The sequence below is a fragment of the Nematolebias whitei genome, chromosome 1 (assembly GCF_014905685.2).
Source record: "Nematolebias whitei isolate Nwh7 chromosome 1, NemWhi1, whole genome shotgun sequence".
In the NCBI taxonomy this organism is placed as follows: domain Eukaryota; kingdom Metazoa; phylum Chordata; class Actinopteri; order Cyprinodontiformes; family Rivulidae; genus Nematolebias; species Nematolebias whitei.
Window position 1 is genome coordinate 15,249,547 of NC_056498.1, and position 25,463 is coordinate 15,275,009.

The window sequence follows — 25,463 nt, forward strand, 5'->3', positions numbered from 1 at the left end:
ATATATATATATATATATATATATATAATGTCTAGATGTCAAGAAATGGATTGCTTTGCAGGGGTGCCTGCAAACTACATATAAAATGACCAAGTCAAAGTGATCTATCTACTGCAAAAATACAAAACATCTACTTATTTATAAACATGTTAAGTATTATTTATTTGTACAATATATGTTTGATGTACTTTGCATAACTGCATGAACCTATGTTGCACAATACAACTTTACATTTTTTGCCATTACCTTACTCTGATGACGTGCACTGAATGGAATCAGCCAGGGATGCGTAGTCCAGACAGTAGCTGCTGATAATCAGCCTCAAGCACACTTCCAAATGATCCCCTGTCATGGTGGAACAGTATTTGGACTTAATAATCTTGATGTGGGAAAAGGCTGACTCACATAAATAATGCAGTCAAGGAGGAAACACGTTTCCTCATGTTGGGTATTTTTCCTCTGTGAGTAAATTCCAGAACTGTCCATGAACCCTGGCCTTAAGCTGAATGTCAGCTTGTAGTGTCAAAATCTCATCCTCCACTCTGGAAAAGTTTAGGTGAAACGTTTCAATCTATGATGACAGTGAAGCAACCTCAACATCTTCCTGAAAAGGGTGGCACATGAATGTAGTGATTGGCTCCAGTAAAACAGATCTTGGAAGCGTTTGTCAAACTCTGACAGACAGTTCTCAGTCTGCTCTGTGTAGTGTGCACGATCAAGTTGAACACATGCCTTTTCTTGCGTCTCCAGCTCTGACGTGAGGTTCTTGGAAGTTTGCCAAGTCATGGCGTTGCAGCTTTAAGGAGAGATGTTGCACTGAGCTGATCTTATCGATCATGGCTTTGTCTTTTCCTTACAGCTCTACATTAAGGTCATTCAACATGTTGGTCAGATCATTTAAAAATGCTAAATTGGAGGCTAACTAGGCAACTCGGTAGCTTGCTAGTTTTTTGCATGGTTGTATGTGCATGCGTGGTGACCCATGTGCCAGAAAAGGTCAATCAAGTGGTAAATTTCAGTGTGAGGATGGATGATACGCTGACGTCTTTTTTTGTAATCCTATGCAATCTGCTCATATTACCTTTGCGATTGACCGGTAGATTATGATCGACGTACTGGGCACCCCTGGCGCAGGGGAACTGGGTATTTATGGGCATCATACAGAAGAGGCCATCCTATAGAGCTAGCATGGGACGACTCGGGACCGACTGTGAAATACCTGACCTGTCATCCTGTTCTCTTAAACACAGTTTGCAAGGAACCTCAGCATGGTGAGGACTTTAACTGGCACCTGCAAGCCTTCTTAATTTTCCTTTATAACACTGGGGCCAGTTCAGTGCAGTGTTCCAAAAGATCTGTAGATCAGATAATAAGCCGAACATCATCATGTGCCTTCAGAATGGTGTGATCCATGACAATACACTACCTCTAAATTTGTGTTTTGGCATTGTCCTACAACAGCACCAAAGGTGACATTCTTCCTTAATTACAGGCAACATCAAGGCTAATAATGTCCATGTGTCACTGTATATACCTTGTTGACCTTAGGAATAATCCCACAAGAATTGTTCTGAATTAACATGCTGATCCGATACTGTTTGCTTTTCAGTGAGAAAGGAAGTGCCCCTTAGACAATTAACATTCAATTTCTGTGTCTCATCAGTCTGTTAAATATTATGTATACAGGTCCTTCTCAAAAAATTAGCATATTGTGATAAAGGTCATTATTTTCCATAATGTAATGATAAAAATGAAACTTTCATATATTTCAGATTCATTGCACACCAACTGAAATATTTCAGGTCTTTAATTGTTTTAATACTGATGATTATGGCATCCAGCTCATGAAAACCCAAAATGCCTGTCCCAAAAAATTTGCATATTTCATCCCACCAATGAAAGACAAGTGTTTTTAATACAAAAAACGCCAACCTTTAAATAATCATGTTCAGTTATGCACTCAATACTTGGTCGGGAATCCTTTTGCATGAATGACTGCTTCAATGAGGCGTGGCATGGAGGCAATCAGCCTGTGGCACTGCTGAGGTGTTATGGAGGCCCAGGATGCTTCGATAGCGGCCTTAAGCTCATCCAGAGTGTTGGGTCTTGCATTTCACAACTTTCTCTTCCCAATATCCCACAGGTTCTCTATGTGGTTCAGGTCAGGAGAGTTGGCAGGCCAATTGAGCACAGTAATACCATGGTCAGTAAAACATTTACCAGTGGTTTTGGCACTGTGAGCAGGTGCCAGGTCGTGCTGAAAAATGAAATCTTCTTCTCCATAAAGCTTTTCAGCAGATGGAAACATGAAGTGCTCCAAAATCTCCTGATAGCTAGCTGCATTGACCCTGCGCTTGATAAAACACAGTGGACCAACACCAGCAGCTGACATGACACCCCAGTGACTGTGGAAACTTGACACTGGACCTCAAGCAATATTAATTCTGTGTCTCCTCTCTTCCTCCAGACCTTGATTTCCAAAGGAAATGCAAAATTTACTGTAATCAGAGAACATAACTTTGGACCACTCAGCAGCAGTCCCAGGCGAGATGCTTCTGATGCAGTCTCTTGTTCAAGAGTGGCTTGACCTGGGGAATGCGGCACCTGTAGCCCATTTCCTGCACACGCCTGTGCACGGTGGCTCTGGATGTTTCTACTCCAGACTCAGTCCACTGCTTCCGCAGGACCCCCAAGGTCTGGAATCAGCCCTTCTCCACAATCCTCCTCAGGGTCCGGTCACCTCTTCTCGTTGTGCAGCGTTTTCTGCCACACTTTTCCCTTCCCACAGATTTCCCACTGAGGTGCCTTGATACAGCACTCTGGGAACAGCCTATTCATTCAGCAATTTCTTTCTGTGTCTTACCCTCTTGCTTGAGGGTGTCAATGATGGCCTTCTGGACAGCAGTCAGGTCGACAGTCTTACCCATGATTGCGGTTTTGAGTAATGAACAAGGCTGGGAGTTTTTAAAAGCCTCAGGAATCTTTTGCAGGTGTTTAGAGTTACGTCATTGATTCAGATGGTTAGGTTAATAGCTTGTTTAGAGAACCTTTTCATGATATGCTAATTTTTTGGGACAGGCATTTTGGGTTTTCATGAGCTGTATGCCATAATCATCAGTATTAAAACAATTAAAGACCTGAAATATTTCAGTTGGTGTTCAATGAATCTGAAATATATGAAAGTTTAATTTTTATCATTACATTATGGAAAATAATGATCTTTATCACAATATGCTAATTTTTTTAGAAGGACCTGTACATACTGTATATAAAATGAGGTGTGATTTAGTTCATGATTCATTTTAAACCACAAATGTTCAAAATCAGGTTAAAATATCCCTTAGGTTTAGAAAACCGTATAAAGTCATATTTTGGTGTATTTAGGTGCAATGCAGTCCTTTTACTTTGATACTGTCAATGAAAAGTTTGCATACAAGTGAGCACAATCTCAGGGTACATGAAAAGTTTGCCTATTGTTATGCACACTCTCATGCAATATTCATTTTGATACATCTTGACAAACCTGACGCATGCAACCGTTTTGTGCATACACATCATTGCTACATGAGGCTCCTGGTGTTTTCTTCCAGCTGGGTGTGTTGTACGGGATGCTTCTGGGAACAAAAGTGACATCATTACTGGAAACAGCACTGGTGGTTGTGTGGGACTGGCATGTAATATGGGCTGGAACTTCACAGACTGCATCCAGTCCCAGTCCTGTAAATATGGTCTGGCCAACAACGTGAATGTAGGTATACATTTTCAATTCATAAATGTTTTCTTTAAATTGTGTTTATATTGTTTGATCATAAAACTATTGTACCAAGCAAAGGTTTCATTTGAGCAATGACTTCAGTTCAGTTTGGTCAATTCTGCACAATAATTTTTTCCAACCAGGTAATGGGGCAGATTTCTGGTTATTACTACTTCATCAGTGCTGGTATCTTTGCAGCCAGCTTGTCTTCTGCTCTTGGATTCATGGTCTCTGCACCAAAAATTTTTCAGGTGAGACGCGGTTGTAATAACCTGTTTCTTGTTTTAATTCCATCCATCCATCCATCCATTATCTTTACCCGTTTATTCCATTTTGGGTCACGGGGGGACCTAGGGACAATTTAGAGTTACCAATCAGCCTAACATGCATGTTTTTGGTCTGTGGGAGGAAACCGGAGCACCCGGAGAAAACCCATTCATGCACGGAGAGAACATGCAAACTCCACCCAGAAGGCCCCTGGACCGGGGTTTGAACCAGGGACCTGTTTGCTGAGAGGCAGCAGCTCTACCAGTTGCGCCACCGTGCTGCCCTCTTGTTTTAATTGAGCTTTAAATTAAATAAGAATTTTGGAGGAAAAACAAATAAATAAAACAGTTGGCATATACATCTGTTCAGAATAAAGTCATAATGGCATAGGCAATTTTTTGTTGTTGGATTGTCATAAATGTTAAACATTCTTTTTAAATTGAGTACTGTTTATCTGCAGCATGTAATGTCTGTAGGTTTTCAATAAATTTACACATTATTGGCTTTCTATGTTCCTGCTTGCTCAGGATAATTGAACATAGATTATTTGAGCAGAGTAATATTTTTTATTATCATGCAATTTACAGACAAACAATAAGTAAATCCACCCATTGATTTGTAACTTGTGCTTATTTTTCCTCTTTTTTTCAGTGTCTGTGCAAGGACAAAATATACCCGTACATTTTTTTCTTTGCAAAGGGTTATGGGAAAAATAATGAACCCCTCCGAGCATATTGTCTCTGTTATATCATTGCTGTGATCTTCATTGTCATCGGTGCGTCCAGTAATTTACAAACTGTTTTTTTTTTTTACTTTTACATTTTTTTTTTATTTAAAGCACTTTCATTAATTTACTTCACATTATGAATTTTAATTAATATATTTATGTTTCTTTGTTTTTCTTTTTCTCATCACAGCTGAGTTGAACACCATTGCAGCTCTGATTTCAAACTTCTTCCTGTGCTCCTATGGCCTTATAAACTTCAGTTGCTTTCATGCTTCTATCACAAATTCCCCTGGTTAGTTTCTTTATTACTTACTTATGTGTTACTTTGTGTATATATTATATTAGTGCAGCAAAAAAACAAACAAACAAAAAAAAAAACAAGTATCTGCTAAACAGAACAAATTATAAGGAAGCCATCCATGTCAAATGAGTCAAAACAACTTTTCACTAAGTTGGTTTCAGATTTCAGCTTTCAAAAGCTTATTTACTATGGTCAGAATGAAAATAATCTACTAGCTTACTATTGGATTATCCTGCAGACACTACAAGGGAGTAGTGCCTACTATAACAGTTAAATGTATGCATTTTTAAAGCAAAGTTGTTAAATTATATGTCCTCTGTCTGTCATAATTGTTTCTATTAGGGTGGAGGCCATCTTTCCACTACTACAGCAAATGGGCATCACTGTATGGGACAGTGGTCTCAGTGGCTCTGATGTTTCTGTTCACTTGGTGGGCTGCCCTCGTCACCTTCGCTATAATCATTTCCCTCTACGCATATGTCAGCTACACCAAACCCAGTGAGTCCATAACTCGAAAAAATAAATAAATTCTGTAAATAATTAAATATAATTATCTACTATCATAATTTGAAATGCTGTACATTTTTTATTTATCAATTATAATTATTATTATATTGCTTTTATTGTTGTTATTATTATATTGCTGTTGCTGTTGTTATTATTATTATGAATAGTATTACAACCTTATCGGATAAACAACACATGCATCAGGAAACCTCACCCGGAAAAGGGAAACAGGGACACCTTCCTGGAGTCAGGCCTGGGGGAGCACCCCGACGAGCACCTAGTGATGGAGCCTTGACTCCTGGGCCTCAGCCAAACTTGAAGAAATAAAAGGAAGCCACCTCCACTTGGACCCACCATCTGTGGGGAGGTCTGTCTGTGGATGCCAAGTGGCAGGTGAGGAAGTGTCCCTGGCTATGCAGATTCCTAGTGGCATATACTAACTCTAGGGGTGTGGAACATCCCCCTCACTGGCAGGTAGGCAACTGGAGCTTGTGTGTGAGGTAGAGTGGTACCAAATAAATAAATAAAAATGTTGGGCTCACCTCTACATACAGCATGTGCTCTAGAACCCCACTCCTGGAGAGATGCTGGACTTTCTCCTTCTCTGAAGTTGCCCAGGGAGAGAGGCATCAGCCTGGTGTGGGCATACTCACATGCCTCCGGCTGAATGCCTCAATATTGGAGTTTCCCCCGGTTAATAAGAGGGTTGCCTCGGGCTGAAGGAAGAAAGGTTCTGACTGTTGTTTATGTTTATGCACTAAACATCAGTTAAGATTATCCGGCCTTTCTGGAATCTCTGGATGGTGTCCTGGAAGGGATGCCATTTGGGGATGCTACTGGGTGACTTTAATGCCCTTGTGGGCTATGAAAGAGTCATCCAGATAGAGGTAAATAGGAAGAATGGCCTCCCTGTCCTGGACTCAAATGGTTTTTGCTTATTGGACTTCTATGGTAGGCATGGGTTGCCCATAATAAACACTATTTTTGAGCATAGTTTGGTTCAAAAGTGTACTTGGTACCAGGCCACCTTAGACCAAAGGTTGATGATTTGATTTTGTATTTGTGTCATTGGCCTGTGATCCTATATCTTGGACACTTGGATGAAGAGAGAGTAAACTGAACATCATTTGGTGGTGAGTCAGATCTGGTGACAGGGGAGGCTACTAGACAGACCTGGTAAACCTAAATGCACAGAGAGGATGAACTGGGAATGTCTGGTGGAATCCCTGGTCTGTGTGACCTTCAGCTTACACCTTTGGGATAGTTTTTCACATGTCCCAAGGGAGGTTGGGAACATGTAATTCAGTAAAGTTCATTTTTTTATTTAGTGCCAAGTCACAACAGAATTGATCTCAGGGCACTGAGTGTTCAGGGCTACTGTTGCAGATGCAGCTTCCAGAATCTGTGCCCAGATTATCATTTGTGTCTGTCAGGGCAGCAACCAAAAGACCCGCTAGTGGACACCAGCAGTGATGGAGCCTGTCAAGCTGAAGAAGAAAGCATTTAGAACTTGGCTATCCTAAACGATTCCTGAAGCACTTGACAGGTACAATGTGACCATAAGGACTGTAGTTTTGGTGGTTGACAATGCAAAAACTTGGGCGAGGGAGGAATTTGGGAAGGCCATGGAGAAGAACATTCGATAGGCTTTGATGAAGTTCTGGCAAACCATTCAGCAACTCAAAAAAGAAAAGTGGATTATATCCAAGGCTGTGCTTGGTTTGGGTGGGAAACTGCTGACCCGACGTGAGCATATTGTTGAGTGGCGGAAGGAGCACTTTGAGGATCTGCTTAATCCACTCACCATGTCCACCTTTGAAAAGGCAGCGTCTGAGGACTCAGGGAAAGTTGAGTCCATTATCATTACAGAGGTTACAGAGGTAGTCAATAAGCTTCTTAGTGGCAGGGCGCCAGAGGTGGACAAGATTTTCTGTGAGATGTCTCTTCAATGTTGCATGAAGAACTGGACAACACCTGTGGAGTGGCATACAGGTACAGGGGTGGTGGTTACCATTTGTAAAAAACTGGAACTGGTTTGTTTGTTCCAACTGTCACGGGATCACACTTCTCGCCCTCTCTGGGAAAATGTACTCCAGGGTGTTGGAAGGCAGGCTCCTACTGATGATCAAACCTCATATTCAGGAGGAGCAGTGTAGCTTCCATCCTGGTTGTAGAACAGTATACCAGATCTTCACCTTTGTAAAGTTGCTAAGGGGATCACAGGAGTTTGCCTCTCTAGCCTAAATGTGTTTTGTGGACTTGGAGATGGCTTATGACTGTGTTCATTCTGCGGAGGTATGCTGCGGGAATACTTGGTACCTGGGTTGCTTTTTATGGACATCTTGTCCATGTATAACCAAAGCAGGAGTTGTGTCTGGATTATTGGAATAATGTCCAGCTTGTTATCAGTGTGGGTTGAAATCCACCATGGCCGTCTCTTGTTTCCAATCCTGTTTGTGGTGGTAATGGACAGGATCTCAAGGTGCAGTCAGGAGGGTGTCTGGTTTGGGAGCCTTAGGTTTTCATCTCTGCTTTATGCTGATGTTATAGTTTAGCAGGCATCTTCAGGCAAGACCTTTAGCATGCACGGGGACAGTTCGCAGCTGAGTATGAAGGGGCTGAAATTAGAGTCAGTTCCTCTAAGTCTGAGGCCAAGGTTCTCAACTGGAAATGTGTGGAATACCACCTCTGAATTTGGGGGCAAACTTTGCCTCAGATGGAGGAGTTTAAGTATTAGGGGGTCTTGTTCATGAGTAATGGTAGAATAGAACAGGAGATGGAATGATGGATTGGGGCCTCACCCTCTGTTGCTTTGGCTAGTCATAGTGAAGAAAAAACTGAGTTGAAAGGAAAAGATCTTGATTTACTGGTCTGTCTATGTTACGACCCACATCTATAGTCAGATCTCACCTATAGTCATGAGGTTTGCATCATGACCAAAAGTGATCTCAGATATAAGCGGATGAAATGGGCTTCCTTTGCAGAGTGACAGCGCTTAGCCCTAGAGATAGGATGAGGCGCTCCGTCATCTGGAGGGAGCTCTAAATAGAGCCGCTGCTTCTTCGCATCAAATGGAATCATTTGCAGATGAATTTCATGCATTTGAATAGGATGCCTCCCTGTAGAGGTTTTCCAGACATATCCCACTGGTAGAAAGCCCTGGGGAAGACCCAGAAGTTGCTCAATGAATTCTGAATCTTCCCTGGAATGGAAGTACCTCCAGGTCCCCCAAGATGAATTGGGAAGTGATGCTGAAAAGAGGAATGTCTGGGTTTCTCTCTTGTCTATTTTGCCTCTGCAACCTGACTACAGATAAATGGTAGAAGATGGATGGATAGAATATATATATATATATACAGTATATACATTGGAAATTGTTTGTTTCAAACTAATGGTTTAAAGGAAAATGAGTTAAAATGAGATACAGCTGAAAAGTCAAAACTCTCATTTGACACAACAAAACTGGACTCAGGACTGAGTCCAGTGAGACTCTATTAGTTATAGGCTTTAAGTTTCTGGGTAAAATGTATGGCTACCCAGAGCCAAAGACTGTTTCCTACTAGGGATGCACCAATCCACTTTTTTCACTTCCAATCTGATCCCGATATCTGAGGTTTAGTATCGACCAATACCGATCAGATACCGATCTGATACAGAAAAAACAGTGCTGAATTAACAAAAATGGCTAAAACATGTAATCTGGACCTGTTTCAGAAATGGGTCCAGATGGCATGTTTTAGCCATTTTTGTTGTCTACCTGGATGATTGCGCTTACAAACCCAGTGCTGAATTAACTTAAATATTTGTTTTGTTAAACGTAGACATGAATGTACTGAATTACAAATTTTTTGAAAACTCTGCACCATAACAGCACACTTAAACACACCAAGAGCTTCACAAGCTTGGTCAAACATGTGAAGACAACAACTTAAATTATTATTATTATTTTTTTAATCTTTATTGAAAATTATAGGCGTACAAAAATCTGGTTGTTAACCAGACATCAACATTAATAATATAAACAGATTGCCAGGGGGAACATGACACAGTAATATACAGAGGTTGTCAAGTAGATGGGTCATGAATGTTGAATTTGTCAAGAATTGTCTTTGTATAGATAGCTTTCTTGTTGGGGATGTATTTGATATTTTAGTCACAATTAAACAGTTATTGGAGGAAGTATCCAATGTTTGGTTTGGAGTTGGACCATTTGGCTTTATGAATGTGATATTTCCCGAGGAGCAATAGCAGTTGTATAAAATGGGCTGTGTCTTTGTCCATATCTTTATTATAAAAAAATATATAATGTCTCTTTCATCAAAGGTGATTCTTTGCCTGGTTTTATGTTGTATATAGTGTTGTAAGTCAGTCCAGAATATATTACTGTATGCACATTGAAAAAATAAATGTGAAATTGTTAAACGTTGGATTCACAGAAAGAACAAGAGCAGTCAGTTACAAACTTAAATCATTCAAATGTCTTTTTTGCTGGATAAATGTTGTGTAAAATTTTGAAGGGAATCTCCTTTACCTTGTAGTTCATAGAGTATTTTTCTCCAATCAACAAAGCTAGGTTCCAATCAAATTCACCATATAGAGAAGGACCTGCCAGAGGGAAGAGCTATCTTTTGTAGATGTGATCTTATAATTTTATTGGGGCATTTCTTTTTGGTGATATCAACATCTCCAATCCATTACCCATTTTTAGGTAGATCAGTAGATCATTAGTGTGCGTAGTTGCACCTCGGTAGAGTTGCACCATTCCATTAGGTAGTACAGAAAAAAAAAACTATTGCATATTCTCCTCATGTAGCAGGCAAATTAAATTTGCATAAAAAATATTTGTAAGAAAGGAGATTCCCTTCATCATTAAACAACTGTTTAACCATTGTGATACCATGTTCCATCCAGTTTCTATAAAAAAAGTGATTTATTCTTATATAATATGTTCCCATTATTCCAGATATACAGTAGCAACTAGTAGGAGAAAAGTTATGTTTGTAAATATGTTTCCAGGCTAGAAGAGCTTGTTTATGTAAGTTTGACAGTTTTACTGGGAGTTTCTCAATTTTATAATCGCACTTAAGTAAAAATTCAAGCCCACCCAAAAGATTAGAAATATAATTGGGAAAAGTATTTCATATTGATTCATTATTATATATCAACTTGTTTAGCCATTTCACTTTAAATAAGTTGTTTAATGTTTCATAAGTTAAAACTTCTAGACCACCATATTTCCTAGAATTGCATAAAATATCTTTCTTCAGATACTGGTTTCTATTTTTTCATATGAAATTTAATAATGTTTGATCTATTTTTTTTTTAAATCTTTTTGGGCATATCAAGTGATAAGGATACATGAACAGATCTGGAGATGCCTTCTGCCTTTGATAACGACACTCGACCATTTAAGGACAGATCCCTCATTAACCACATGTCACATTTTTTATCTCTTTGTTCACTTATTTGATTAAAGTTTAACACAACTTTAATTTGTTCAGTCAGTACGCTAGCGCGTGACGTCATTCAGAGCACAAAGCATAGAATTAGAGTGAATAGATCTGCCCAGTCATGGATCGGTTACATTGTCACCGATACCCGATCCAGAAGTTTTTTCCCGATGTCGGTACTGATGCCGATACCAGTATCGGCATCAGTGCATCTTTATTTCCTACCAGAGAGACAGTTCTGGGTCCATAGCATTACATTATTGCTAAAACCAATCTTATGTAAGGAACCTAAAAGTAAATCATGGTCAACAGTGTCAGAAGCTTTTGTGATGTTAGTACAAATGGCAGGGGAGCACAGTACTTTTTCCTGTCTAATGACATGAAAAATTCATTTAAAACCAATGTGGTTTCAGAGATTGTGCTGTGTGTGCAGAGACGGCAGGTTCATAGGGGCAGGTTGGGTGTAGCCCCACCTAAAAAAATCATTTGCCCCACAAAGTAGTTCCTCCTAATAAATAATGTAAATTACTTATTACTGAGCTTGCTGTGTATTGTTTTGTTCTTTGTCTTTTTCAACTCATTTGTCAGTTTTAAGAGGGATATAAAATATTTTTTATCAATTCATCCAGGGCTTAATTTGAACCAGATCTTGCCAAAGCAAGATCCGGGAACTCCCTTATTTTGTCAGGGTGCGTTACGGAAACTGTTTGCTTGGATCCGGCAACTCTCAGGCTCGCTATTAATAAAGTTATGAACAAACATGACTGCCTTGTCGTTTTGGGAGCCATTCTTGAACCGTGTCACTCCCCTCTGCTGTTGAGACGATAAATAAATAACTCTGACACCTCCGCTGCTGTTGTTATGATGATCTGGACGCTTGTCACACACAGCACACATGCAACAACGAGTACAAAGTCAAAGTGAGAGTGACCTCTTTTGTGTTGACAAAATGTTTTAGTTTTATCGATGAGTTTGTCAAAGCATAATTTAGAATTATTTTTTATTTTTTTGTAAATACGGAAGTAATGTTTAATAAATGTTAGGACTCTATTCTTTGCTAACAAAATATATTTTGTCATTTAACAACTTGTCAGGTTTTTGTCTTGTGAGCATGCATGTTCCCCAGGACCCCCGCCCCCACAGCCGATCCACCCACTATTTGCGTTCCAGCATCGATCAGTTTACAAATGAAGCCCTGGATTCATCCTTAGTTTATTACTTATATTCTGTCATGGGGCAGTACCGTTCAACAATCCATGTTTGTCATGCGGATCTGAATGTGCGGACAATGATCCGAACAGGCAGGACTGGCACTGCTTGATTTTTACTGGAGGTTGTCGTTTTTCATGAAAATGCAAAATTGGCTGCCAGAGGGTCAATTACACTGAACAAGTGAAACCAGCTGATTCCAGCTCACGGCCCCATTGTTACTTTTTTAATGACTAAAGAATTAAGTCTATGATAGAAAGAATTTACAAAGTGTAAAATATAATAGAATAGAAATAACCTTTATTGTCCCTCAGTGTGGAAATTTGGGAAAATCTGCTTGAGAGCAGAATTTTGGGAAGTACACAGAAGTCCAAGTGCAATGACAAATTGCATATTTTTGCAGAAACTGGGTTTTAAGGTTCAGTAGATCTTTTTTTGCATAGAAGTAGAGCCTTTTTTGTTGGTTCTGGAAATTTTTACAAGAGACTGTGACACTGTCTGCATTGGATCAAACAGTAAGAAAGTGTAATTTACGGCATGCTTCCTTCCTAAACATCTGTCTCATGTCACAGATTTGAATTGGGGTTCGTCAGTCCAAGCGGGAACATACAGTATGGCCTTAGCATCCTCTATCTCTCTGACGGGTGTAAAGGATCACGTCAAGAATTACAGGTTAGTCTACTACTGATTGAAAACAAATAACCTAAATATAAATTAATTATATTTTATTGGCAATCTGTCAGGGAATAAATAGACCTACAGCCAGTCACAGATGTATATTTCTATCAATAAATATTTTAATTGACTATTCATTTATTATTGTACTTTGCATTTTCTACAATCATTAACAACAATTAACTACAAATTGTACAGTACTAACTGTTGACCTGTGTTTTCTGTCAGGCCACAGTGCCTTGTCCTGACTGGACCCCCAAACCAGCGACCTGCTTTGGTGGACTTTGTTGGCTCCTTCACTAAACGCATCAGTCTCATGATCTGTGGAGACATCATATTGGTACGAGTTTTGATCATGGCTGTTTTAGAAAGGAAACAAGCGTTATTTGGGCCATAACTTTATGATAGAAGGCTGTTATTACTTATTTTATTAGTCATTAAAGAGCGGGTTAAATTCTGGACTCTTGTAGGAGCAGGACAAGACAACAAGGTCTGATGATCCTACAGAGAGCATGGTAAACTGGCTGAACACGAGGAAGGTGCGGTCGTTTTATGCTCCACTTTCTGCTGAAAGTCTCAGAGCGGGAGCTAAAAACTTGTTACAGGTACATTATACAAGATGTTGCATTTATTTTAGATTTTTTTTTTATCTGTTTGTGTCTCCCCCAGCTATGGTCAGCAAGATGTCATGAATCAATGAGGACTTTGCCATCCAATCCACTTATGTGTTGTTGTCCAGTTTTTTCTTGGTTCATAATAAAAGCTCAAGCTATTTAATTATGTCAGTTTTAACTGAAATATCATTTTTCCCTCATAGCATTTCATCTTAGCATTTGCAGTTTTTAGCTTTTGCCTAGGGGTTTCCAAAATTCAATCTACTTTGTACTTGCAAAGTTGACTAGCACACACACACACACACAAAACCCCACTGAGAGCCTTAGACATTTCATTTAATTGGTTAAAACTACATTTGAATTAACAAACAAGCCAACAGTGCTAAGAACATTAGCTCCCTGGAAAATAATGCTGTAATTTAAATCATTTGAAGTTTCATTATAGGACTTGTGACTTTTTGTACTGTATACTAACAAAAATGTCTCCATGTATCTCATTTATTGTTTTTATTTATTTATTTATTTCCATTCTCCCTTTTAAAGGCGTCTGGTCTTGGCAAATTGAAACCCAACACCTTGGTTCTGGGCTTTAAGGGAAACTGGGGGGAGAGTACTCCTGAAAGCATTGAGGATTATATCAACACCATTTAGTAAGTTGTTAACTTTTTCATTCATTCATTCATTCATTCAACCTTTATTTAGACAGGTAAATCCCATTGAGCCTCGAGGACTCATTTACAAGAGAGACCTGATTTCAACAAAGAATGATGACAACAATGGACAACGGCAACAACAATAAACAGTTATAAAAAGTCATAGAGATTTTTTATTTTTTTTGCAAATAGGATGGCTAAAAAAAGAAAAGCAACATAAAAACAGCTAGATTCTAAAGGGAATGTAGAAAAGTAAAGACAGGAACATGTCTGCATTGGTCCCTGCCAGGAGTCCAACAGATTCTTAAAGACACTTAGAGAGGTCAAGGTCGAGAGCTTCAAATCTTTTTGCAAGATATTCCAGGAAACAGGAGCGGAGTAGGAGAAGGCCCTTTTGCCTAGTTCAGTTCGCACTGAGGGAACACTGCAGGTAATAATGTCCTGAGAGCGCACACTGTAGCTGCACTCATGCAGAGACATGTAGTAGGAGATGTATGAAGGCAGCAGACCAAGAAGTGATTTAAATATGAAAATGTACCAGTGAGAGAGTCTGCTTGAAATTAATGATGTCCAGTTAACCAGTGAATACAGGGTGCAGTGGTGGGTACGATAACCACAGCCAGTTATGAATCTTAGTGCACCATGATAGACAGCATCCAACATCTGCAGGGTTCTTGTAGGAGCGTTCATGTAAATAATGTCACCGTAATCAATAGAGGGAAGGAAAGTCACAGACACAAGGCATTTTCTAGCATTCAGAGTTAGACAGGATCTGTTTCTGAAAAAGAAACCCAGTTTAACTTTCAGTTTCTTTACCAAGTTTTCCACATGGAGCTTAAAAGAGAGATGCGAACTGACCAAGATACCCAAATATTTATAGGAATAAACAAACTCAATGGGGACACCATTTGAGGATGAGATCAGAGGAAGAACTGCTGGGACCAATTTCCTATTTGAAAAAAGCATCCCTTTGGTTTTGTCGGCATTTAGGACAAGTTTGAGGCAGAACAAATCAGTCTGGATTTATTGTGCAATTTAAACTGCAGTTATTGTTATTACTAATAAAAATGTTAGTGACTATTTAGTAAAACACACACAAATGAGACAAACACACACACACACACACACAAAAAAACTATTTACCCCAATTTTGGAAAGAAAAAAAAATGTTTTAAATTGAGTTTTCTCTCTCTATTTCTTTCTCCAGTGACACATTTGATTCAAACTACAATTTGTGCATCTTGAGGATGACAGGTGGACTGGATATCGCTGATGACTTAGAATGTGAAGGTTTGCAACAATAAAATATATTTCCCTCTATGCTCAACCACAAGTCGACACATACATTTGAAACTAATAATATACTGTTGATTCCACAGTTAACCAAGGTTTTGAGCCTGATGAAACTGTGGAAAACCAGGAGCAGTCAAACAATGATGAGGACGCAGGTGAGATCCAACATCACCCTAAAATGTATATTCAATTACTGCAATAACTTTGTAAATGGTAAATGGTCTGTACTTATGTAGCACCTTTCTATTTTATCAAGATACTCAAAGTGCTTTACAACACAATCTGTGTCCTTATTTACTCATTCATAGAGCACTCTATACCATCCATCCATCCATCCATTTTCTTTACCCGCTTATTCCATTTTGGGTCACGGGGGTCGCTGGTGCCCATGTCCAGCAATCACTGAGCGAGGGGCGGGGTACACCCTGGACGGGTCGCAAGTCCATCACAGGGCCACATAGAGACAAACGAGACAAACAAACATTCACTCTCTCACTCACACCTAGGGACAATTTAGAGTTACCAATCAGCCTAACATGCATGTTTTTGGACTGTGGGAGGAAATCGGAGTACCCGGAGAAAACCCACGCATGCACGGAGAGAACATGCAAACTCCACCCAGAAAGGCCCCTGGACCGGGGTTTGAACCAGGGACCTGCTCGCTGAGAGGCAGCAGCTCTACCAGTTGCGCCACCGTGCTGCCGCACTCTATACCATACCACTTAATTTATAAAACACTTAAAACAGCTACAAGGCCAACCAAAGTGCTGTACAGACAGAACAACAGGTAACACATAAAGCAATATACAAAATGAAGTAAATCAAAAATATAGACATATAGACACTACACAAATATTAATCAGAGCTTTTTCACATTCGTAAACTGATGGGATACACATCGGAGGCAATGAGGGGTTCAGTGTCTGGCCCAGAGACACTTAAACATGTGACTGCTGGTGGAATCGAGCCCCCACCTCTCCCATTGGAGGACGATTGCTCTAACCACTCAGCCACAGCTGCCCAACTTGTCTTTATGACTGTAATGGAGCCGAGGCTATGAATATCTTGTGCATTTAAAATATATCTAATGATTATAAATTTGTGCATTCACACCAGCCCTCTTTGGTCCACTTTAATCGAACTCTAGTCCGTTTGGGGAGGTGTGAATGTGCACTCAAACTCTGACTCGGACCAAAAAAGCGATCTCTAGTCTGCCTAAAAGTCTAGGTCTCGGTTCGGTTGAGGTGAACTCTAGCACGGCTCAAATGCATACGTGGATGCATGCGGACCGGAGACAGCTCCAAAAGCAGAAAGTGGACTACGGTGCAGGGCATTCTGGGTAAATACAACCAACTACTCACTGCTCCTACTCATTGCAGGCCACTTTATATGGAGCCTTCTCAGCCGCCTTGAGTGAAAAACAACATTCTCCATGGTCTTCAGCCTCATCTTCTGTTCATGCTGAGTCCATTGATGCAAAATGTTTGTGTGGCACATGTGCCACAGACAAAACAGAAATCCTAAAAACACTAGCATTTGAAGCCATTCCATTTTTGTTTATATTTCCAGAAGAAGTAAGTTGTTCTCAGTGTCTTCTTCAGAGGTTTTTTCTTTTCCGTTTCTTTCAGTAGTTCTTGGTGCAGCGCCACCACAGGTTGGCTCGATTGACAGTGAATGTGAACCGCACCAGCTAAAAATGTAAACCAATGTTCCAATTTTAGTCCCCAATCAAACCGAGTCTACCGGACTATCAGGTGTGAAAACACCCTAAAACAGTGTGTAAATTACACATGCATAAATATCACGTTATCATAGACATTCTAAACTCAACCCATTTTTGTCCAAAAAAAAAAATGGTTACAAAAGCAAAACAACTGAACTTCTAATCTGTAGTTTAAGATGTTTTGCCCTCCATCCAGGGAGTTTTCTCAAATCTAAACTGCGTGCGGAATTCTGCGCTTTGAAGTTGTTTGTGAAATGAACTCTGACAACAAAGTTCATGCTCAATCATTCAGGTACCAAATCCAATAATTCTCAGTCGGGTCATCTGGACAGTTTCTTTTTTATAAAAACGTTTCACACTCTATCCGGAGGGCTTCATCAGTCAGAGGCATTCCAGTAAACTGTTTCTTAGCTCCAGCAAACTGGTTGGTTCACTTAAAGAGTTTACTGCTTGGTGGGAAAACAATTTACTGGAACTCCTCTGGCTGATGAAGCCCTCCGGATAGAGGGTGAAACGTCTATAAAAAAAGAAACTGTCCAGATGACCCAACTGAGAATTATTGGATTTGGTACCGGGATGATTGTGCATGAACGTTGTTGCTTTGAACCACTTTGGCTGTGGCTGCCTGCCTGGGAGGAGTAGGTCCACTTAAGGAGTTTACTGCTTGGTGGGGAAACAAGTTACTGGAACTCCTCTGACTGATGAAGCCCTCCGGAAAGAGGGTGAAACGTCTTTATAAAAAAGAAACTGTCCAGATGATCTGACTGAGAATTATTGGACCTCTGACAACATTTGTGGGTTTTTTATGTTTATTGGGGTGAATAAACAAAATCAAATTGCTCGTTTGCATGGATTTGCTATGGTTTCCATGACTCAGCTGCATGAAATTACAGTATTTCTACGTTAATCAATTTTTTTTGTCTATTTGTCCCAATAAACATTAACATTTCCAGATGTCATTTCACATACATTGTAAAAGCTTAGTTTTTTACAGTCCATTTTTGGATTCTTTGGATTTCCCACATTCTTGATGACTGAGAAATTACACCAGCAATATTTAGTAAAGTTCTTGGAAATACTGTTTTACACAAAACGTTCCATTGTTTGAATTGTTGCCACCACCAACTTACTTTGTTATTAAACTCTTGCATTTTGTGGGGAATTTATTTTCTTTCTAATTCTTTCAAACGTTCTAATGTTTCAACTTCACCTGTGTTTGTAGCTGATGACATGTCTGATGAAGGGGACCTTGATCAGACCACGACAGTGTTTCAAAGTGACCAGGGCAAGAAGACCATCGACGTCTATTGGATCGCAGATGATGGAGGTGAGTGCCAAACGTACATACATATGTACATACATACATACATACCAAAATGCCTCCCGGGCGCTTTCAATAGCTGCCCACTGCACCACCTGGTGGTGGATGGGTTAAATGCAGAGACTAATTTCGCCATTGTATGGAAACATACAGTGCTGACATTGTGATGACATTATTTATTATTATTATACATATGTACATACATACATACATACATTCCAGAATTGCACCACTCAAGGTGGCTGCATGTTGGAGTATCTCTCTTACTTTCATTCTGAGATTTTGCTTTTGAAAACTTAAATTCCTCTTTTTTCTGGATGTAAATTGCATTTTTTTGGATGATTACTTCCTCTGGTATTGGATGCTGTGCAGCTGGAAGGATTTTTACTGAAATTATTTTTTATTTTTAGACACTTGTTATGACGCGTAACCATGACGACATGGTGGTTTTTACATCCGGGAGCAGCTGATTAACATCTCAAAGGCTCAAATAATATCTCAACTACAGCCCCAAATGAGTTGAAAAGGAGGTGCCATGGATGCATTACCATCTACCTGGAGGCGGTGCTCAAATGCCTGAGATCTTAGGGGTAGCAAGAAACGCGACTCATGACAGAGGGAGGACCGAGAGCATCCCCCAACACCTGCAGTTAAGTCTGCAGCAATGAGGGGCTCAGCAGGCTGCTGGGAGTAATAGCCATTGCTCAGGGAGGAGTTCTACCCAGCATTTAGGCAGTCTTGCTGCCCAAGAGGACCAAGAGGTCTGCTGGGTCTGGGTGGATGGATTGGCATCGGCACCCAGTTTCTTTGGATCCGCTATGGGACGGACTGCTAAAAGAGATCCTTCCTGCCCAGAGCCATCAGCATTTAGAACAACTCTAGTGAAAGCAAGATGATCTACAACAACAATTACTTTCCCTTTGGGATTAATAAAGTATTTTTGAATTGAATTGAATTGAACTGAATACAGTACATACAAACATATACACACATGCATACATACAGTACATAAAGAGGAATGAAAGATATCGTTAGTCAATTAGCTGTTTTTAGAATGAGGTTTACGTTCTTACTTTAATGCGCTGTTTACACGTGAATGATCTCTAAAAATGTTAGTGGATTTTTTATGTTTCCTGGGAGGCATAAACAAACAAACAAAAAAATTGCAGGCTTACATGGGAACTGTAATTTGCATACTAGGCAGGGTTGCCACACGAGAAATAATGAACTATGGACGCATCAGCGCTCAGTTGCATGCATTTTGCATGCAGTGTCTGCATGATCGCATTTATGTCAAAACTGGTAGATACACAATGTCCCTTCTGACCTAGGATGTTGTTAGCTTGCTCCTAAATAAAAAGAAAAAGGGAGAGTAGGACAAAAAATGCTCTGCTTTGTGTTATTTGTTTAACTGCTGTTAGTGCAGAAAAATCCTTGACTGCAGCCACCTACGGAGTATTTCACACTTCCACTTTGATCTCCATTATGAGAAATTAATTAAAGAAAACCTTCAGTTTCAAACAGAATGGTGACTGTTGTCATATACACAAACGGCCAGCAGAAAAACTGACTTCACTCAAAAAAACGCTTCATGTAAACAGGGCCTAAGTCTTGTAATTGTTCAGTTGCAAAAACAAAATAACACCCCCCCCCCCCCCCCCGTTCAGTATTTATATGAAAAAACAGGTTACCATTATTTACAAGTATTTCTTTCTTTTAAGGATTGACATTGCTGGTACCTTACCTGTTCTCCAGGAGAAAACGCTGGCACAGATGTAAAGTCAGAGTATTCATTGTGGGAGATGAAGAGAACATGGAGGAGAGCCGGAATGAGTATGATTTTTTTAATTTTCAAATGTTGCCAGTAAATTTCAAAATAAATTAAAATAAAGTGTTTGTACTGTGTTTTTGTGCTTTAGCTTTCAGATTATGTTCAGAAATGTTTTTCACCAATTTATAATTTGAATTCTTGTTGCAAAACAAAAATCAATCAAACAACCCAATAAAAACAAATACAATTCTCATTCCCAAATATATATATATATATATATATATATATATATATATATATATATATATATATATATATATATGTATATATATAAGGGTGAAGCTTAAGAAAATGCAAAGTTAAATACAATTTGATCTGTTTTCATTTAAAAAGTAGTCAGTGTTAAACTTCGTATTTTGTTGTGGATAGCTCGGTTTGGAAATGATTAAACTACGGTAAATGTAGACACCAGACTGTTTAGTGTATTAGCGTTTAATACCTGTGGTTTGAAAAGTTGAATATGAATACTGAAGTTTTGACTTTTTTTCCAGGATGACCACTCTGCTGCAGAGGTTCCGTCTGGACGTGAGTGACGTTATAGTCATGACAGACATTGAGAAACGCCCTCACACCAAGAGGTAAATATGAAAGATCTTTGCTCATTTATATACACGGCTGACAATAAAAGAATAAATAAGTACTCCAAAAACAATTTTCTCTAAAGGGTGATTCAATTGTTTAAAAAAATACCAGATTAAAAAAATAAACACCTTTTTTGCATGTGTAAGTCAGTTTCTGGGAATTCCACTGAAGGCTGGCTTGAAAGATGTCAGTAATGTACTATTTATAAGACATATTTTGGTGGCAGGCCTCAGACTGACAAAGTCTTTCAGATGAAAGATGAAACGTTTCTTCCAAGAATAATTTGTCCAGCTGACGTGATTTAACTTTTTTTGTGATGTTTGTGTGAGTATTTTAAAGGATCACTGTGAAACGAACACTGCCATCTTGTGTTCAAAATGAAAACAGCAGCCACTGAAAATATCGTCACTGTTGACATTAAACTTTTCAGCTTTTAACCCACAAAAATATGTCAGAATAGTGAAATCTCCACTGTAATTGGTTTAGGTATTGCATTTTTGTTCACAAGCGAATAAGGACAACAAAAAAAAAAACTAACATCAACACAAACAGCACTTGCAACTATTATGGAAATTATTTTATTTAATTAATGATACACCTTTGTTTATTTTTTGTTGATGTCAGCATAAAGAGTGTCAATCTCACCATTTTTAGAGGTTTTACCTGCAGACTGCATTTCTCTTTTGAAAAATATTTTCCAGCCCTTATATTACCAAAGCAATTTTCCAGAACAAACTAATTTGTGCCTGTTTCTGTTCTGGTGGCTTTGCAGCCTGAGCAGGTTTGTGGACAGTGTCGCCCCCTTCCGGCTGTTTGATGAGCAGCAGGAAGGCGTCTCGGTGCAGGAACTGAGACAAAATGCTCCTTGGAAAATATCTGACAAAGAGTTTGAAGCCTTCAAACTTAAGGTGTGTGTTTGGTCATTTAACATGTGGAGCTAAATGGTAATTGATGAAACAGTCTGTTGAAAGTCTGTCTGAATATGCATTTACACTACATGTTTTTTTTTTCTCTTGGAAGTGACTTTGACACAAGTTGTTTTTCTCTTTTATAGTCACAGAGTAAAGTGAGGCTGAATGAAATCATCCGCAAGAATTCACAAAATACTGCTCTTGTTCTTGTGTGAGTACACTGTGTATTTTGTCTAAAAATGTTCATATGTCTCAAGATCAAAACGACTTCATTCAATTTACAACCAACCAATTGTTCAAACAGAATGTTGTAATTGTACCATTGAATTTAGTAGATACACATGAAAAGGGGATGAATTTTGATATGGTGAAGCACTTTAGTGCATAGAGTGGTATGGTTGTTTATAAAATAACAATCTTTACTCTTTCAATTTCCATAAAAAAAAAACTACTTCCTGTTGTAATTTCTGTTCATGTAAATGTGTTTTAATTTTTCTTTCCAGGAGCCTTCCAGTACCACAGAGTGACTGTCCCAGTGCTCTGTACATGGCCTGGCTGGACACTCTGACTTTTGGTCTCTACTGCCCCGCAGTGTTAATACGAGGAAACCAACAGAACGTCCTCACCTTCTACTGCCAGTGAATAATCTTTTTGAACAGAGGAGCCATCCAGGAATGGATAACTTAAGGCACTGACTTTAAATAATTTGTTGAAAACTGACATAAAAAAAAAAAGATAATTTTACACGTCAGAAAATTCCTTTTAGTATGATACGTAGTCCAGTGCAATAATTATCAGTCTCTTTTTTCTAATATTTCTGAAAAACAAGAGAAGACAGATTCAGTGATTCAGCTGATGCAGATGTAGCAAAGCCTCAAACAGAAAGTCATACTGGAGACATTTATCAGCCATTAAATGGCCGTTATTAGTTGTTATCATCCCACATGTAGCGGTCAGACTGCACCTCCTGTACCTCCCAGTGGGTTTAAAGGTACGATGTTAGCGTTGTTAGCGATGATAATAGGCTCTGTTTTTAGCTTTGTTAGCGCTCATAATAGCTTCACGTGGTTAGGTTTAGAGTAAAGGGTCTGGCGGTTAGGTTTATGGTCTTGGTTAGGTTTAGGCACAAGGGTAAGGGGGTTAAGTTTAGGGTTTGTCCTCAGGGTCAGGTGCAAGCTTACATTTAGGAAAAGGGTTACATAAGCTGAAAACAACTAAAAAGACACTTCCTGGTTTACCTCCGTGTGACGCTGCCTATTATCAGCAATAATAACGATAATAACGTACCTTTAAACCTACTAGGAGGTAGGTGGGACGGTTTGACCGCTACATATAGGGATGATAACAACTAATAACGGCCATTTAATGGCTGATAACATCCGAAGCAGGTGAGAATGGGCATTTATGGGTAAATGTCTCCAGTATGACTTTCTATTTGAGGATTTGCTACATCTGCATCAGCGGAATCACTGAATCTGTCTTCTCTTGTTTTTCAGAAATATTAGTAATATTATAGTAATATTAGATAAAGTCGCTCCCATTCTTACAGAAAGAGGTTCTGAGTGGCCACCATCTGTTCCAGCCATTTTAACAGGTTCAAGAAATAGGACTGGTTAATTATTGTCACTCTAATATATTTTAATGCATTAAAATAATTTATTAAAATTAAAATTTATCAATGCATGGTGCATCAAAATAAAATGGATAAAAATGCTATAATATTTAGATGAATATGGGAGTTTTTTTGTTTGTTTGTTTAAGAAAAAACACTTTAGTAATGTGTTCGAACACAACTTATTAACAGGTTCAGTGGTTTTTGGTATTGATTCTTCAAGTCTATAGAGCTCCTCTTGATAAATTAGGCATTCTTCTTTTAGGATATTGCTCCATTTATGATTTAGAGGAGACTCTGAAAGCCATAGAAATATATTTATATTATTATTATTATTCAAACCAATCAATAACACCCACAATTCCATTTAAATGTGATTACTATTGTTCTAGGAAAGAACAGTTTGACTAGGATAAAAATATAATAGGATAAAGCTCTTCACTGAGACAAACAATGCAATGACATTGCACTGCAGTGACTCTTGCCTTTATGTGACCCAAGTCAGTTTTAAAAACTATCTATGACTGAGTCACGTGATTTTTAAACTGTAGAGGTACTGTTCTTTAGATATATACTCCATTTTGTCATACATCATTTATCAACATTAATGTTGAAGGTTTTAACTAAGTACTTTGTTTTTATGTGTATGTAACCATTAGCTATTGCTTTTGCAACACCTTTCTGTAATGAGATTTTTTTTTCTTTTAATCCATGTATGATATTATTTTATGTATAACTGAAAACAAACTGTTTTTACTGACAGTCTATTTTACCTACATTTTGCACTAATGCACAAACACCATGTAGTGGAAACAATATGTAACATTCTTTCCTGAGGCCTTGCCCACGTATCTAAATGCAAATGTCACTTTACTTGCTGCTGGTGTGAAAAGAGCAACCATTTGGGCAGTTGATTTTATTGAAGCTGCAATCTTTTCCCTGACAATAAAGATTATTTTCAAAGTCATCAAAACCTTTTAAATTATTGAATAATATTTCAAAATTAATCTCTAAAGAAAAAATAACATTTTGTTTGGAAGCATCTTTGGAAGCACTTTTCACTTTTTCTCGTTAACTCATCATTAGTCAAGTAAATAGTTTGTTTAATTATAAAAATGTTGATTTTAACCTTCCTGTGGGCCCATCACCTAAAGGAGGGACCGTATGAGCTGGGTGCGCAGTGCTATGGGTGGTAGCTGAAGGCGGGGCCCTGACCCTGACTTACCAAAGCTGGCCCTTGGAGCATGGAACGTCACACTTCTGGTGAGGAAGGAGCCTGAGCTTTTGCATGAGGTTGACAGGTACCAAATATATATAGTTGGGCTCACCTTGATGCACAGCATGGACTCTGGAACCAAATTTCTTGAAAGCGGCTGGACCTTATTCCACTCTGAAGTCACCCATGGTGAGAGGTGTTAAGCTGATGTGGGAGTCTAACCCCCCCACCCAATATCTACACATCCCCCATCACAGACATACACCTGCAGATGCAGGAAGAGGGCCATCAGCATCATGAAGGACCCCACTCACCCAGCACATTCGCTTTTTGCCCCGCTCCCCTCAGGCAGGAGGTTGAGGAGCATTAAGTGCAGAACCACTAGACTGAGGAACAGCTTCTACCCTGAAGCTGTTAGACTCATGAATCCCTAATAAAAAAAAATCACTGTGATGCCACTTGATTATTGATATGTGCTGCTGACTATCCAGGCTGCTAATCTCATGCTGCTGATTTATTTCATGCTGCAGTGTTTCATTTGTACTCATCTGCTCACACAGACTCATGTTCGTGCTGCAGTGGTTCGGCATATTGTTTTTGCACTATTAGTGTTAAGCGTATTCTTAGTTTAGCTTATTTCTTAGTTCATTTCGTAGATCTTACTACTGTTTTTCTTTACAATTTATACTTTTGTTGGATGTAACTGGGACACAATTTCATTCCACCACATGTACCATATATGATGGGAATGACAATAAAGAAACATCCTGATGCATGCTCAATAATCCAGGTAAAAAAAAAATCCAAAAAAGTTCAA

The 25,463-nt window shown here is 39.0% G+C and overlaps 1 protein-coding gene across 1 annotated transcript in view; it reads left to right on the top strand.

The window, feature by feature from the left end:
* The window catches only part of LOC119408489 (solute carrier family 12 member 3), a 143,518-nt gene extending 122,632 nt beyond the window's left edge, over positions 1-20,886 (top strand). The window contains exons 6-19 of the mRNA XM_037675317.1: positions 3,591-3,748; positions 3,898-4,005; positions 4,673-4,796; positions 4,939-5,040; positions 5,392-5,547; positions 12,788-12,887; positions 13,119-13,230; positions 13,361-13,495; positions 14,048-14,154; positions 15,365-15,447; positions 15,537-15,605; positions 18,396-18,500; positions 20,250-20,327; positions 20,817-20,886. Of these exons, the coding sequence (XP_037531245.1) occupies positions 3,591-3,748; positions 3,898-4,005; positions 4,673-4,796; positions 4,939-5,040; positions 5,392-5,547; positions 12,788-12,887; positions 13,119-13,230; positions 13,361-13,495; positions 14,048-14,154; positions 15,365-15,447; positions 15,537-15,605; positions 18,396-18,500; positions 20,250-20,327; positions 20,817-20,821 (1,442 nt within the window). The 3' untranslated portion in view covers positions 20,822-20,886. The remainder of the gene's footprint in view (positions 1-3,590; positions 3,749-3,897; positions 4,006-4,672; positions 4,797-4,938; positions 5,041-5,391; positions 5,548-12,787; positions 12,888-13,118; positions 13,231-13,360; positions 13,496-14,047; positions 14,155-15,364; positions 15,448-15,536; positions 15,606-18,395; positions 18,501-20,249; positions 20,328-20,816) is intronic.
* Positions 20,887-25,463: the final 4,577 nt, after the last annotated feature.